The sequence below is a fragment of the Lepidochelys olivacea genome (genome assembly GCF_965140295.1).
Source record: "Lepidochelys olivacea isolate rLepOli2 genome assembly, chromosome: 12".
Classification (NCBI taxonomy): Eukaryota; Metazoa; Chordata; order Testudines; family Cheloniidae; genus Lepidochelys; species Lepidochelys olivacea.
This window is the reverse complement of record NC_140422.1, coordinates 42475936-42493737: the sequence shown is the minus strand read 5'-3', so window position 1 is coordinate 42493737 and position 17802 is coordinate 42475936. Positions and strand designations below refer to the sequence as shown.

At 46.1% G+C, this 17802-nt stretch overlaps 1 protein-coding gene across 1 annotated transcript in view; it reads right to left on the bottom strand.

Moving 5' to 3' along the window:
- Positions 1 to 17802, bottom strand: part of LOC311529129 (uncharacterized protein) — a 248970-nt gene that overhangs the window by 136249 nt on the left and 94919 nt on the right. Inside the window, exon 3 of the mRNA XM_084644866.1 lies at positions 2582 to 2710. Within this exon, the coding sequence (XP_084500992.1) occupies positions 2582 to 2710 (129 nt within the window). The remainder of the gene's footprint in view (positions 1 to 2581; positions 2711 to 17802) is intronic.

The following is a 17802-nucleotide window of genomic DNA, read 5'->3' as shown; positions in this document are numbered from 1 at the left end:
GGCTTCATTAAATGGAGACATACTTATGTTAATTAATGTATTTGATCTCTCATTGCCCACATCTGAACAGCAACACTTGCTGACAACCAGTTGGGATGAAGTACGGCAAGGCGTATCTGCAGTACCACACCTGGCAATGTGGGAGTGCAAAGCGTGGTTCATCACTTTACAGGGCCATACACATGATAACAGGACCTCTTGACTAGTATTTATTTTTTCTAATGTATGAAGAAATATTGTGCTAGTCTTAATTCCTAGAGTCTAATGAAACTGTATCCCTAATACTTTACTCACTACAGCACTCATTTGCTTGCAAGCAGTCCAAAATAGATTAATCACTTCCATACAGTCTTATGGCATCTGCCTGTTAAGTCATCAAGGCACCCATCTTAGCTATTCACAGCCCATTGTTTAAAAAAAGACTTGTTTAGTATTGCTTTTGTCCAGCTATCAATCCCAACTGTGTTCAGGCCATTACAGAGAGACAACGTTGTCTTGTGATTAAAACCAATCCATGTTCTATTCCTGCCTCTGCCATTGTCTCAAAGTGTGACATTGGAAATTTTATTTAATCTTTTTGCCTCCATTTCCCCATCTGTAAAATGCAGTAACTCTGCTGACCCAACTTTGGAAAGCACTTTTAGATCTTTGAGTGCAAGCTCTATAGAAGTATGAAGTCTTCCTATCATATTGTGAAGGCCTACATTCTGCTTCTCTCGGTCTACACCTATCAACTGCTGTCTTGCTAAAAGGTTTGACCAGAAGTTAATCACAGATGGCCACTCCATCTTGATGAGGACATGGCACTGTCCACCAACCTCGTCTCTCTTCACACCTTCCTATCATCAAGGCTCAGTCTGCAGGGACCCCAAAAGCATCACGTAGAGCAGTGACGCTTAGACCTCAGTGGTTCAGGAGCCAAATTTGTGATCAGTATTACCCAAAAGAGCCACAAAAGTGTAAATTCATGGTTTCATTTAATATTATATATATATAAATAAAATTCTCTCAGCAAAAGGACTGACCAAGTATTATTATTTTATCCACTACAATTGGTTAATAACATAGTAACGGCATTCTGACTGGTTAACAATTAAATGACACAGTGTTTTAATATCAGGTGCTACAAAGAGCTGTAGGAGACACATTAAAGAGCCGCTGTCTCTCGTGAGCCTCAGTCTGAGTATCACTGACTTAGAGGTTTGAGTTAGACAAGTTACCACTGATCCAATAGCTATGAGATATTGTCATCAACTTCTGGGTTAGGCTCTGTTCTATGTCAGTAACCACAGAGTTTATAGACACAGAATAATAAAAATATAGGCCCGGAAAGGACCTCGAGAGGTCATCAAATTCCAACCCCTGCACTGAGGCAGGGCCAAGTAAACCTAAATCATCCCTGACAGATGTTTGTCCAATCTGTTCTTAATCACCTCTAATGACGGATATTCCACGATCACCCCTAGAAGACTATTCCAGAAAATAACTACCCTTACAGTTAGAAAGTTTTTGCTAATATCTAAGAAGTCTCACTTGCTGCAGAGTAAGCCCATTACTTCTTGTCCCATCTTCAGTGGACAAGGAGACCAACTGATCCCTGTCCTCTTTACAACAGCCTTTAATGCATTTGAAAACTTATCAGGTGCCCCGAGTCTTCTTTTCCCCACACAAACATCCTCAGGTTGTTTTTTTTTTTTTTTTTTTTAACTTTTCCTCATAGATCAGATTTTCTAAACCATTTCTCATTTTTGTTGCTCTCCTCTAGATTCTCTCCAGTTTGTCCACATCCTTCCTAAAGTGCAGTGTCCAGAATTGGACACAGTATTCCCGCTGAGGTCTCATGAATGCCAAGTAGAACAGGACAATTACCTCCTGAGTCTTACATACAACACTCCTCTTATTACACCCCAGAATGATATTAGCCTTTTTCACCACTCCACCACATTGCTGACTCATATTCAATTTGTGCCCCACTATAACCCCAGATCCTTTTAAGCACTGCACTGCTACCAACTAGTTAGTTATTCCCCATGTTGTAATGGTGCATTTTATTTTTCCTTCCTAAGTTAAGTACTTAGCATTTATCTTTATTGAATTTCATCTTGTTGATTTCAGACCAATTCTCCAATTTGTCAAGTCTTTTTGAATTCTAATCCTGTCCTCCAAAGTGCTTGCAATCTCCTAGCTTGGTGTCGTCTGCATTTTATATTTTAGCATGAAAAATCTGGGACAACCATATACACCCCAAAATATATGAAATGTTGAAAATAGTTAAAAGCATAAACCTTCACCCAAACCAGACCCCATTCTCATATTTTGTTACACATACAGTATGCAAAATAACCAGAGCAGGATGGGGTGAAGATTAAAAGGAAAAGTAGGTCCAGTCAAGGCACTGTAGTTAACTCAAAGACCAAGCCTAGAAAGGAAGTTTCTCATAACACACACATATACTGTAGCATTAAAAGAGAAAGAGATAAGTAGTCCCATAGGCATTGTTAGGCAGGTTTACAGAATGCTCTGCAAACAGAGGAGCACAACACACACTTTCTTTGGTACATCCATGTATAGCAAACAGTACCTGAAGCTCTGCCTCTGGCGTAGCCACCTTCCACTCAGACTCTCTCTCCAGCTCTTCCATCGTCTGAACTAAGACACTATTCTGGTCACTCAGGTCCATTATGTAGGACTGGAGAAGCCCCACCTTCATCTGTAAAGGCAAAAAGTAGCTCATCTGTAAATTATCATGAATATCTATTTGACAGTTGCATGCAAATGCCCCAACCAGACCAGGGCCCTCTTGTATTAGGTGCTATATACACACATAGTATGAGACAGTCCCAGCCACAAATAGCTTACAACCTAAAGACAAGGCACAACAACAAGCGTGAGAGACAAACGAAGGGACTAGGGACAGAAGAACGAAGATAACTGTGACAGGAACACATGGTTATGCAGACTTGCTACGTGCACCAACTAGAGACTGAGTCTTTTAAAAAGAGGTGGTAATAAGAAGCAGTGATCTCTCCTGATACTCTAAAAAGAGGTTTGCACAATCATGTAATGAAGTTTGGACTGAAGTACTAGATATCCAACTTTGGACAGCGAGTATTGGGACACCTGGCGGAAACATAAAGAACTAGTATTGTTCTAGTAGCTGTGAAGAAAAGGACTCCTCTTCCAAACGGGAAATCACTAGGTATCTAAATGGGCCAGTCCCAGTCTGTAATTTAACATTTAGGAATAAACAGTGCAGAAACCAGCCTAATTAACAGCTTTGTAAACCAGTTTATGGTATGGTTAGGCTGTGTCTGCACTGGTCAAGAAAAGCTTGATAGAAACCTAACAGGATGTACTATGGTGAAACACTGTGCTCACTATAGTTTTTCTAAGGCACCGTAGCAGTGCTGTCAACCTGGTCTGGCTTTGGGCTAGCTTCTGCCTCAGCTTCCCCTCATTCATGTTGGCTCGCTTGACCTTCCAGCCTGGTTTGGTTATTGCAGTGACTTGGCCCTCTGGCTACATCATTCAAGGGGAAAAAATCCAAAACACTAGAACAAGAGAGTCCAGTAAAAATGCAGGGTTTTTTGGGTGCTAATCCAGCTTTGCCTGTGCACCTCTTGGTGCCCCAGCAGCAACTACCATAGCAATTAGATTACTTACGAACTCCATAGTTCAGTACCGGGGTATGTGTACCACAGTTTAGGAAACCCTGTTACAGTGGATCTCTGAACCAGGACTTTCAAAGCAGGTGCCTTAAGATATTACGACACATCAGCAGAACCTCAGAGATAGAAGCCAGTTTAACCCTGACTGGGTAAACAAAGAGCCTTAAAAACAAACATTTGTTCTTTTGTTGCAGCTGGCTTTTGGGAAGGAGGTTGGTGTTGGAAGGCTCTGACACTGACAGGCTTTTGCTGAGAGCTTTGAGATCTGGCAGAAAGGAAAATGTTTAACATTGGCATTAGCTCAGCACACATGACCCTTGGTCATTTGGATTGCTAAGGAGGATATCCCTTAAGAGCAGAAAATGAAGCTGTGGAAAAGCTGGAGTGGGTGAAGAGGTTCTGCTTCACAGTTCATTGCAGAGGATGGTTCAGGTTTTGCAAATAAGGCAGAAACAGAGAGAGTCTGGGATGCACTGACTTATTACTAAAGTTACACATTTGTTTTTCTCTTTTAGTCTTCTTCAATTTCTCCTCTCTTAGAGTGTGACAGGGCAAGATCCTGCTCCTGTCCTGTCCTCTGTTTACACAGAGTGTTTGGAGACGTTCAAGTATTAAATACCACCATTTAGTTTACTTAAATTGAATTCCCACCACCTTTACTGATCCATCCACCACAGAATTTACAATATCAGTTCCTCCTCAGGTCTCTAGCCTGCCTCTCTCCCAGTATTTCCTTCCTGTGCAGCCCTCTACCCTCTGCACTAATGGGCTAATTACCTCTTCAGTCCTCCCCAGCCCATTCTAATCTGCCAATTAGGGAGAGTCAGGTCCACCCAGGCGAATTAATTGGTGTTTAAGTGATCAGAGTGCTGGCTTAGCAGTGGTTCAACAGCTGAGAATGTCAGATTCAGGACAAACTGCTGAGAAATAGGGCAAACTCACCCCACACTGGCAGTTAATCTATCATTAGATTATACAAAGCCAGTAACAAAAGTAAACTTCTGTCTCACCACATTGGTTAACAAGAAGTCAAAAATGCAGTCTCCTTAGGCATTACAGCCCTTATTTCACCACCCAGACACTAGACTCTATGATGAGTGGTTATTGAAAACCAGTTTCATCAAACGAAGGGTTCGTCTGATCCCAAGAGACCAGCCACACATATAATCATTGCAAAGTTCTTATATCAGGTGTGTAGCAGTGATGTTTCAGATGGCTGGCTTGTACAGTCTCTGGCAACTTCCAAAAGATTGGAAGCTCCTCAGTCCATAGATCACAATGCTCATTTTAGATGTAAGTCCACAGTCCAGAGAATCAGAGCAGAGAAGAGGCACCATGAATATGTTTACAGGGTCTTTTATACCCTCTGCCACGTGCCTGGAATTTTACTGTCCCAAACAAAAGCCCACAACACAGTTTGTGGAAAATTACTGGCACAATATGGAGTTCAGGGTCACATGCTTTTACATGGCTTACTGACTCACAGGGGCAGCCACTGGCCACTTGGAGGCTAAGGCATCGGCAGGAAGAGCCATCTGGGCGGAATGAGTTTCTTCCATGGCCCACTGTGAGAGTTAAGTGTCTTTGATGGGCCAGCAACTTGAATAGTCCACTCACAATATGCTGGCTAGACTGGATGTAAACTACTTTGTGGGTGTTACCCCAGGAACAAACACAATGGGGTGATACAGATATATAGCCAATATTCATCACTTCAGATACAAAACGATTAAACAGGATAATCATCTTTAGCGAGGTTTCAGAGTAACAGCCATGTTAGTCTGTATTCGCAAAAAGAAAAGGAGTACTTGTGGCACCTTAGAGACTAACCAATTTATTAGAGCATAAGCTTTCGTGAGCTACAGCTCACTTCCTCAGATGCATATCGTGGAAACTGCCTTTAGCGAATAACTTTTCCATTGACACCTTACATGATATACTTGGTACAAGATTTGTTGCGATTGTCTAACAGTAGCAATATCAATGATATACATGGTCATATTTCAATCATGTAGCATCACACCCTTCAGTCAGGTTTTGACAGCTCTTGCTCTTCGCCTCCCAGCATTCTTGTCAAGTGCATCTTCCAAGCAGCCATCAACCTTGATGTCTTACTTCAGTGTCTCAAATCACATTTTTTCTAGGCCTTTGTCCTGTGACTACTAGCTTTTGTACTCTGACCAATATATCCCACATCTCATTGTTTCACATGACCCAGCCATCTCAGTTGATACTCCTTCAGCTATTCTGGGAGCACTATGATTCATACTATTTCATTGTGTAGCCTATGAGCTCTCCTCTTACCCAGCATCCACCTGAGCATTCTCATTTTGGCAGTGTGAAGTAGTTCTTCTCTTTTTCTCATTAGCCAGCATTCCAACCTGTATGTCATGGCTGGCCTAAGCATGATCTCACATACTTTGCTCTTTAGTTTACTTGGCATATTTTTATTGCAGAGAATTCCTGTCAACTCCCTCCAGTTACGCAAAGAGCTCTTCATGCAGCTCCTAACACCCGCATCCACATTCCCATCATAGCTCAACACTGAAGTATTTAAACTGTTGCATGGTCTTTAACCCTGTGCCATCTAGTTTTATTGACTTCTTGTTGTCCCTCTCAATGAAGCATTGCATGTATTCCACCATTTGTCAGCTGATTCGTAAGCCATTTTCTTCTAATGCAGTCTTCCATAGTTCCCACTTATAAAATACCCGTATGAAATCTGGACTGCCTTGACGACACCACGAAGGGTTCAGTCTTGATCCGTAGGTAATATCTCCTGTTTGAAGCAAGTTGTATATTTCTTTCCATTTCTCTTTTTATCCAAATGTGCAGTACACCATTTAACTTCACAAGAAACTGCTGTTATTTGGGAAAAACTACTGTCTGGACTCCTGGCCTTTTAAGTGCCATATCCCTCTCAACAAGTGTAGGAACGATTACAGTGGTGGGGAAGCCTAAACTTTTATAAGGGCTCATCATATAAAAGTTGACATTCAGAAAACAATTCCTCATCTCCACCACAGTGATTAATTCAGACACGTGGATTATGTATTTAGCTACTTTTCTGTGTTGACTGCTTTACTGTTTTCTTCAGAGATAAAACCTGCATTTCTTCAGCCTGTTGTATAATGACAGATAACTGTTTTTTAAACTTTGTTTGTGTGGAGCAATGACCAAATCCAGTGTCTAGATATCTTAGGGTATGTCTACACTACGAAATTAGGTCGAATTTATAGAAGTCGGTTTTTTAGAAATCGGTTTTATATATTCGAGTGTGTGTGTCCCCACAGAAAATGCTCTAAGTGCATTAACTCCGCGGAGCGCTTCCACAGTACCGAGGCAAGCGTCGACTTCCGGAGCGTTGCACTGTGGGTAGCTATCCCACAGTTCCCGCAGTCTCCTCTGCCCACTGGAATTCTGGGTTGAGATCCCAATGCCTGAGGGGGCTAAAACATTGTCGCGGGTGGTTCTGGGTACGTGTCGTCAGGCCCCCGTTCCCTCCCTCCCTCCGTGAAAGCAAGGGCAGACAATCATTTCGCGCCTTTTTTCATGAGTTACCTGTGCAGACGCCATACCACGGCAAGCATGGAGCCAGCTCAGGTAACCGTCACCCTATGTCTCCTGGGTGCTGGCAGACGCGGTACGGCTTTGCTGCACAGTAGCAGCAACCCATTGCCTTCTGGCAGCAGACGGTGCAATACGATTGGTAGTCGTCCTCGTCGTGTCCGAGGTGCTCCTGGCCACGTCGGCTGGGAGCGCCTGGGCAGACATGGGCGCAGGGACTAAATTTGGAGTGACTTGACCAGGTCATTCTCTTTAGTCCTGCAGTCCTATTCAACCGTCTTATGGTGAGCGGGTAGGCGATACGGACTGCTAGCAGTCGTACTGTACCATCTTCTGCCAGGCAGGCAAGAGATGAGGATTGCTAGCAGTCGTACTGTACCATCTTCTGCCGAGCAGCCATGAGATGTGGATGGCATGCAGTCCTTCTGCACCGTCTGCTGCCAGCCAAAGATGTAAAAGATAGATGGAGTGGGTCAGAACAAGAAATAGACCAGATTTGTTTTGTACTCATTTGCCTCCTCCCCTGTCTAGATCACACTGCAGTCACTCACAGAGAAGGTGCAGCGAGGTAAATCTAGCCATGTATCAATCAGAGGCCAGGCTAACCTCCTTGTTCCAATAACAACGATAACTTAGGTGCACCATTTCTTATTGGAACCCTCCGTGCAGTCCTGCCTGAAATACTCCTTGATGTACAGGCACACCCTTTGTTGATTTTAGCTCCCTGAAGCCAACCCTGTAAGCCGTGTCGTCAGTCGCCCCTGCCTCCGTCAGAGCAACGGCAGACAATCGTTCCGCGCCTTTTTTCTGTGCGGACACCATACCAAGGCAAGCATGGAGGCCGCTGAGCTCATTTTGGCAATTAGGAGCACATTAACCACCACACACATTATCCAGCAGTATATGCAGCACCAGAACATGGCAACGCGATACCGGGTGAGGAGGCGACGTCAGCGCGGTCCCGTGAGTGATCAGGACATGGACACAGATTTCTCTGAAAGCATGGGCCCTGACAATGCATGCATCATGGTGCTAATGGGGCAGGTTGATGCTGTGGAACGCCGATTCTGGGCTCGGGAAACAAGCACAGACTGGTGGGACCGCATAGTGTTGCAGGTCTGGGACGATTCCCAGTGGCTGTGAAACTTTCGCATGCGTAGGGGCACTTTCATGGAACTTTGTGACTTGCTTTCCCCTGCCCTGAAGCGCATGAATACCAAGATGAGAGCAGCCCTCACAGTTGAGAAGCGAGTGGCGATAGCCCTGTGGAAGCTTGCAACGCCAGACAGCTACCGGTCAGTTGGGAATCAATTTGGAGTGGGCAAATCTACTGTGGGGGCTGCTGTGATGCAAGTAGCTCACGCAATCAAAGATCTGCTGATATCAAGGGTAGTGACCCTGGGAAATGTGCAGGTCATAGTGGATGGCTTTGCTGCAATGGGATTCCCTAACTGTGGTGGGGATATAGACGGAACCCATATCCCTATCTTGGCACCGGAGCACCAAGCTGCCGAGTACATAAACCGCAAGGGGTACTTTTCGATAGTGCTGCAAGCTCTGGTGGATCACAAGGGACGTTTCACCAACATCAACGTGGGATGGCTGGGAAAGGTGCATGATGCTCGCATCTTCAGGAACTCTGGTCTGTTTCAAAAGCTGCAGGAAGGGACTTTATTCCCAGACCAGAAAATAACTGTTGGGGATGTTGAAATGCCTATATGTATCCTGGGGGACCCAGCCTACCCCTTAATGCCATGGCTCATGAAGCCGTACACAGGCAGCCTGGACAGTAGTCAGGAGCTGTTCAACTACAGGCTGAGCAAGTGCAGAATGGTGGTAGAATGTGCATTTGGACGTTTAAAGGCGCGCTGGCGCAGTTTACTGACTCGCTTAGACCTCAGCGAAACCAATATTCCCACTGTTATTACTGCTTGCTGTGTGCTCCACAATATCTGTGAGAGTAAGGGGGAGACGTTTATGGCGGGGTGGGAGGCTGAGGCAAATCGCCTAGCTGCTGGTTACGCGCAGCCAGACACCAGGGCGGTTAGAAGAGCACAGGAGGGCGCGGTACGCATCAGAGAAGCTTTGAAAACCAGTTTCATGACTGGCCAGGCTACGGTGTGAAAGTTCTGTTTGTTTCTCCTTGATGAAACCCCCCGCCCCTTGGTTCACTCTACTTCCCTGTAAGCTAACCACCCTCCCCTCCTCCCTTTAATCATTGCTTGCAGAGGCAATAAAGTCATTGCTGCTTCACAGTCATGCATTCCTTATTCATTCATCACACAAATAGGGAGATGACTACCAAGGTATCCCAGGAGGGGTGGTGGAGGAGGGAAGGAAAATGCCACACAGCACTTTAAGCACAGCACTTTAAAAGTTTACAACTTTAAAATTTATTGAATGATAGCCTTCTTTTTTTTGGGCAATCCTCTGTGGGGGAGTGGCTGGTTGGCCAGAGGCCCCCCACCGCGTTCTTGGGCGTCTGGGTGTGGAGGCTATGGAACTTGGGGAGGAGGGCGGTTGGTTACAGAGGGGCAGCAGTGGCAGTCTGTGCTCCAGCTGCCTTTGCTGCAGCTCAACCATACACTGGAGCATACTGGTTTGGTCCTGCAGCAGCCTCAGCATTGAATCCTGCCTCCTCTCATCACGCTGCCGCCACATTTGAGCTTCAGCCCTCTCTTCAGCCCGCCACTTACTCTCTTCAGCCCGCCACCTCTCCTCCCGGTCATTTTGTGCTTTCCTGCACTCTGACATTATTTGCCTCCACGCATTCGTCTGTGCTCTGTCAGTGTGGGAGGACAGCATGAGCTCGGAGAACATTTCATCGCGAGTGCGTTTTTTTTTCTTTCTAAGCTTCACTAGCCTCTGGGAAGGAGAAGATCCTGTGATCATTGAAACACATGCAGCTGATGGAGAAAAAAAAAGGGACAGCGGTATTTAAAAAGACACATTTTATAAAACAGTCGCTACACTCTTTCAGGGTAAACCTTGCTGTTAACATTACATACATAGCACATGTGCTTTCGTTACAAGGTCGCATTTTGCCTCCTCCCACCGCGTGACTACCCCCTCAACCTTCCCCCCTCCCTGTGGCAAACAGCGGGGAACATTTCTGTTTAGCCACAGGCAAACAGCCCAGCAGGAATGGGCTCCTCTGAGTGTCCCCTGAAGAAAAGCACTCTATTTCAACCAGGTGACCATGAATTATATCTCACTCTCCTGAGGATAACACAGAGAGATAAAGAACGGCTTTTGGTTGAATGCCAGCAAACATACACTGCAATGCTTTGTTCTACAGTGATTCCCGAGTACGTGTTACTGGCCTGGAGTGGTAAAGTGTCCTACCATGAAGGACGAAATAAGGCTGCCTTCCCCAGAAACCTTTTGCAAAGGCTTTAGGACTACATCTAGGAGAACCGCGAATGCCAGGGCAAAGTAACCCTTTCACATGCTTGCTTTTAAACCATGTATAGCATTTTAAAAGGTACACTCACCAGAGGTCCCTTCTCCGCCTGCTGGGTCCAGGAGGCAGCCTTGGGTGGGTTCGGGGGGTACTGGCTCCAGGTCTAGGGTGAGAAACAGTTCCTGGCTGTCGGGAAAACCGGTTTCTCCACTTGCTTGCTGTGAGCTATCTACAACCTCCTCCTCATCTTCTTTGTCCCCAAAACCTGCTTCCGTATTGCCTCCATCTCCATTGAAGGAGTCAAACAACACGGCTGGGGTAGTGGTGGCTGAACCCCCTAAAATGGCATGCAGCTCATCATAGAAGCGGCATGTTTGGGGCTCTGACCCAGAGCGGCTGTTCGCCTCTCTGGTTTTCTGGTAGGCTTGCCTCAGCTCCTTCAGTTTCACGCGGCACTGCTTCGGGTCCCTATTATGGCCTCTGTCCTTCATGCCCTGGGAGATTTTGACAAAGGTTTTGGCATTTCGAAAACTGGAATGGAGTTCTGATAGCACGGATTCCTCTCCCCAAACAGCGATCAGATCCCGTACCTCCCGTTCGGTCCATGCTGGAGCTCTTTTGCAATTCTGGGACTCCATCATGGTCACCTGTGCTGATGAGCTCTGCATGGTCACCTGCAGCTTGCCACACTGGCCAAACAGGAAATGAGATTCAAAAGTTCGCGGTTCTTTTCCTGTCTACCTGGCCAGTGCATCTGAGTTGAGAGTGCTGTCCAGAGCGGTCAGAATGGAGCACTCTAGGATAGCTCCCGGAGGCCAATACCATCGAATTGTGTCCACAGTACCCCAAATTCGAGCCGGCAACGTCAATTTAAGCGCTAATCCACTTGTCAGGGGTGGAGTAAGGAAATTGATTTTAAGAGCCCTTTAAGTCGAAATAAAGGGCTTCATTGTGTTGACGGGTGCAGGTTTAAATCGATTTAACGCTGCTAAATTCGACCTAAAGTCCTAGTGTAGACCAGGGCTTAATGCTGCTGAAAGGGATATGACCTAGAACTGGTTTCCACCTGAAGCTTTAAAAAGGACAGATGAATGGCAGTTGTGTTGTTACCTACATATTTAATTATATGTTTATTTGCCATATATTATTCAGTCGCTGGATGTCTCTGTATGCTTTAGAAAAGGAGTACTTGTGGCACCTTAGAGACTAACCAATTTATTTGAGCATAAGCTTTCATGAGCTACAGCTCACTTCATCGGACGCATACTGTGGAAACTGCAGAAGACATTATAACTTTAGAGAGATCCAGTCCACATGTGGTTCCTGGTAAACAACAAAGACAAAGGCTGGTACTGAAGCTGTGTAGAAGCCAGTTGCAGTTGTTTTACGTAATAAATGCCTTTAAAAAAGTATGTGATGCCATATATCATGAAAGACCTTATATTCTCCTTATGTTTACTGGAAATACAGAGGTCAGTTATATTAACCTTGGTAACTCTATTCCATAGACATAACCTATAAAGAAAGGATGTATAACTAAGCTCCCCCCTGCTCCTCCCCCCACATGTCATATTTAAGAAGTATACTTAACTTTTTCTTAAGAATTTCTTAACTTTTCTAGGTTTACCTCAGAACCTGAATATTCCACAAGCCTAGCTCTTTGTAAGGGTTCTGTTACACCTCAGCAAAACAATACTCAATAATGGGGTCTTGAACTAGGTCCATTTCCACTGCTGGAGAGAAACTGGTGTCACAGAATCAGGTATGGTATAAAAATGGTTACTTAGCAGTTCTGTAACTGTTGTTCTTTGGGATGTGGGTTCAGACGTATTGCACTCAGGTGCATCTGTGATGAATGCACTAGTTGGAAACCTTTTCCCCCACAGCAGTACCCATCAGTGTGATGCATGTGCCCTACACCTCCTCATGGATCCCATGCCCTATGCCTCCTATGGCCTCTTCCAAGACAATATAAGGGCAGCACCACCCCAATACCCCTCAGTTCCTTTGCACCGGAGTGAGTGGCTAAAGCCTCCCTTGGAAAGAGGATGGAGGATTGATTGTGGAATACATGTCTGCACTCACATCTCAAAGAACAAGTTACAGAACAAGTACGTAACCATTTCAACTTCAAGTGATTGCAGATGTGTACTCCACTCAGATGAGTCCCAAGCAGTACTGTTTGGAGGTGGGTTCAGAGTCTACTTGAACAATGATTAAAATACAACTTTGCCAAAGTTCACATCTGACCCAGAGGCCATTGTGACTGCATTATGCTGAACAAATGTATGTACTGAGGACCAAATAGCAGCCCTACAGATGTCCAGAATGGGAGCATCCTTGAGGAAAGCAATTGATGGAGCCTGGGCCCTTGTAGAATGGGGTAAGAGTCTTTGAAGAAGAGGAATATTGGCTACATCATATGGCACTGTAATGCAAGAGGTTGGTCCAGTGAGAGAGATTTTGTTCTGACACTGTCAAGCCTTTCATGTGATCTGTATAGGACACAAAAAGGCAAGGAGACTGAAGGACTTGGACCTGTCCAGATAAAAAACCAGCACTCTCCTAATCTCTAACCTTGTCTACACTACAAAATTACTCCAATTTTACAGAAGTCTGTTTTGGGAACAGATTGTATAAAGTCAAGTGCATGCATCCACACTAAGCACATTAATTCGGCGGTGTACATCCACAGTACTGTGGCAAGCGTCGATATTCCAAGCAGTGCACTGTGGGTAGCTATCCCACAGTTCCTGTAGTCCCAGCTGCCCATAGGAATTCTGGGCTGAGCTCCCAATGCCTGATGGGGCCAAAAATTTGTCACGGGAGGTTATGGGTAAGTGTTGTCAGTCAACCCTCCCTCCGTGAAAGCAACGGCAGACAATCATTTCACGCCCTTTTCCCTGGATTACCTGAGCAGATGCCATAGCGCGGCAAGCATGGAGATCGTTCAGTTCACCACAGCAGTTACGAACATTGTAAACACCTCACGCATTATCGTGCAGTTTATGCAGAACCAGAACCTGAAAAACCAGGCAAGGAGGCGACAGCAGCGCGGTGACGAGAGTGATGAGGACATGGACACAGATTTCTCTAAAACCGCGGTCCCTGGCAAGTTGGAGATCATGGTGTTAATGGGGCAGGCTCATGCTGTGGAACACCGATTCTGGGCTCGGGAAACAAGCACAGACTGGTTAGTGTTGCAGGTTTGGGATGATTCCCAGTGGCTCCGAAACTTTTACATGCATAAGGGCACTTCCATGGAACTTTGTGACTTGCTTTCCCCTGCCCTGAGGCGCAAGAATACCAAGATGAGAGCAGCCCTCACAGTTGAGAAGCAAGAGGCAATAGCCCTGTGGAAGCTTGCAATGCCAGACAGCTACCGGTCAGTCAGTAATCAATTTGAAGTGGGCAAATCTACTGTGAGGGCTGCTGTGATGCAAGTAGCCAACGCAATCATTGAGCTGCTGCTATCAAGGGTAGAGAGTCTGGAAAATGTGCAGGTCATACTAGATGGCTTTGCTGCAATGGGATTCCTTAACTGTGGTGGGACCATAGATGGAACCCATATCCCTACCTTGGCACCTGAGCACCAAGCCGGCGAGTACATAAACCGCAAGGGGTACTTTTCAATGGTGCTGCAAGCACTGGTGGATCACAAGGGACGTTTCACCAACATCAACGTGGGATGGCCAGGAAAGGTTCATGACGCTCGCATCTTCAGGAACTCTGGTCTGTTTAAACAGCTGCAGGAAGGGATTTACTTCCCAGACCAGCAAATAACTGTTGGGGATGTTGAAATGCCTATAGTTATCCTTGGGGACCCAGCCTACCCCTTAAAGCCCTGGCTCATGAAGCCGTACACAGGCACCCTGGACAGTAGTAAGGAGCTGTTCAACTATATGCTGAGCAAGTGCAGAATGGTGGTAAAGCGTGCATTTGGACGTTTAAAGGGTCGCTGGCGCAGTTTACTGACTTGCTCAGACCTCAGAGAAACCAATATTCCCATTGTTATTGCTGCTTGCTGTGTGCTCCATAATATCTGTGAGAGTAAGGGGGAGACGTTTATGGCGGGGTGGGAGGTTGAGGCAAATCGCCTGGCTGCTGAATACACACAGCCAGACACCAGGGTGATTAGAAGAGCACAGCAGGAAGCGCTGCGCATCAGAGAAGCTTTGAAAACCAGTTTCATGACTGGCCAGGGTACCGTGTGACACTTCTGTTTGTTTCTTCCTGATGAAAACCCGCCCCCTTCGTTGACTCCAATTCCCTGTAAGCCACCTGCCCTCCCCCCTTCGATCACAGCTTGCTTGCAAAGGAAATAAAGTCACTATCGTTTAAAAACCATGTATTCTTTATTAATTGATTACAAAAATAGGGAGATAACTCACAAGGTAGCCCAGGTGGGGTGTGGGAGGAGGGTAGGAAAAGGCCACTTCAAAACCTGTTGCATGACAGCCTTCTGTTGCTTGGGTTGTCCACTGGGGTGGAGTGGTTGGGTGCCCGGAGCTTCTTGGGCATCTATGTGAGGAGGCTATGGAACTTGGGGAGGAGGGAGGGCGGTTAAGCAGGGGCTGCAGCGGCAGTCTGTGATCCTGCTGCTGTTCCTGAACCTCCACCAGACGCCAGAGCATGGCGTTTGATCCCGCAGTAGCCCCAGCGTTGCATCCTGCCTCCTCTGATCTTCTTGCCGCCACCTCTCATCTCGATCGTCCCTCCTGTCCTCACGTTCCTTGGCCACTTTCCTGTACTGTACTACTGCATCCCTCCACACATTCTGCTGAGCTCTGTCAGTGCTGGACAACAGCATGAGCTCAGAGAACATTTAATCGCGTGTGCATTTTTTTTAACCGCCTTATCTGAGATAGCCTTTGGGACGAAGGAGGGAGGCTTGAAACATTTGCAGTTGTGGGAGGAAAAAATATATTTAAAGTATTTAAAGAAGTATTTAAAAAGATACATTTTACAGAACAATGGCTATACTCTTTCACGGTAAACAATACTATTCACATTACATAGCACATGTGATTTCGGTATAAGGTTGCATTTTGCATCTTATATTGAGTGCCTGAGTTAGAAATCACACACGCAGGGCCGGGCAACAGAATTCGGCTTACAGGCGGCCATGGTAAGCCATAGTCTTTTGGCTTCTGCAACCTTCATAACAGCAGCGCCCTCCTTTCTCATACCAAGCAAAGCCCGTTGAGATGGCCATTTAGTGCTGCGGTTTTCATGTTAACGTGCAGCAGCAGAAACCAAACTAACCATCCCCCAATCCAATTCTCTGGAATGATCGTTTTACCCCTCCCCCCACCGCATGGTTGGTATCAGGGAAGATCACTGCCAGCCAAACACGAACAGCTCAGCTCCAATATCTCCCCCTCCCCCCCGCCTGCTTGGCTAACTGCGGGGCGGATTTCTTTTCAGCCACAGGCAAACAGCCCAGTAGGAACGGCCACCTCTGAATGTCCCCTTAATTAAATTCCCTTATTTCAACCAAGTTACCATGAACGATATCACTCTCCTGAGGATAACACAGAGAGATAAAGAACGGATGTTGCTTGAATATGAGCAAACACCAGGACCATACGCTGCCAAGCTTTGTCATACAAGTGATACCAGATTACCACACCATGCTAGTAGCAAGTAAAGTGTCCTACCATGGAGGACGGAATAAGGCTGCTCTCCCCAGAAACCTTCTGCAAAGGCTTTTAGAGTACCTCCAGGAGAGCTTCATCGAGATGTCCCTGGAGGATTTCCGCTCCATCCCCAGACACACTAACAGACTTTTCCAGTAGCTGTACTGGCCACGAATCCATCCCAAGTCCTCAAGGCAAATTAATCATTAAAAAACACTTGCTTTTAAAACATGTATTATATTTAAAACGGTACACTCACCAGAGGTCCCTGCTCTGGCTTGGTTGGGTTGGGAGGGTATTTCAGTCCGGGTGACAAAAAGATCCTGGCTGTCGGGGAGAATGGTGTGCTGTGTGCTCTCCTCAAGCTCCTCCTCAACTTCCCCATCCGCAAAATCCTCAGGCATGGCAGAGAGTACCCCATCATCAGAGTCCATGGACGGGGTGGGGTAGGGGTGGAGGCCCCCCCTAGAATGGCATGCAGCTCAGCGTAGAAATGGCATGTCTGGGGCTCTGTCCCGGAGCATCCATTCGATTCTTTGGTTTTCTGATATGCTTGTCTGAGCTCCTTAAGTTTCACACGGCACTGTGTTGTGTCCCTGATGTAGCCTCTGTCCCTCATGGCCTTGGAGATTTTTTGAAATGTTTTGGCATTTCGTCTTTTGGAACGTAGTTCTGATAGCACGGATTCGTCTCCCCATTCAACAATCAGATCCAGTACCTCCCATTTGGTGCATGCTGGAGCTCTTTTTCGATTCTGGGACTGCATGGTCACCTGTGCTGATGAGCTCCCCTGGCCAAACAGGAAATGAGATTCAAAAGTTCCCGAGGCTTTTCCTGTACACCTGGCCAGTGCATCCGAGTTCAGAGTGCTGTCCAGAGCGGTCATAAAGGTGCACTGTGGGATAGCTCCCGGAGGTCAATACCGTCTAATTGCGTCCACACTAATCCTAATTTGAAATGGCTATGTTGATTTCAGTGCTAATCCCCTCGTCGGGGAGGAGTACAGAAATAGATTTTAAGAGCCCTTTATGTCAACAAAAATGGCTTCGTTGTGTGGATGGGTACAAAGTTAATTCAATTTAACACTGCTAAATTCAACATAAACTTGTAGTGTAGACCAGGCCTAAGTCACAGACATTCCTAGTCTCTGCTAGCATGCAGGTTTGGGAAGAAGACCAGAAGATATACTGCCTGGTTTAAATGAAAAGCTGGTCCAAGGTAAAAACTTCAGGTATGGTCGTAAAGCTACTTTGAAGAACATTGTATAAGGAGGACCCACCATCAATGAATCATAAAATATCAGGGTTGGAAGGGACCTCAGGAGGTCATCTAGTCCAACCCCCTGCTCAAAGCAGGACCGATCCCCAATTAAATCATCCCAGCCAGGGCTTTGTCAAGCCTGACCTTAAAAACTTCTAAGGAAGGAGATTCCACCACCTCCCTAGGTAACGCATTCCAGTGTTTCACCACCCTCCGAGTGAAAACGTTTTTCCTAATATCCAACCTAAATCTCCCCCACTGCAAC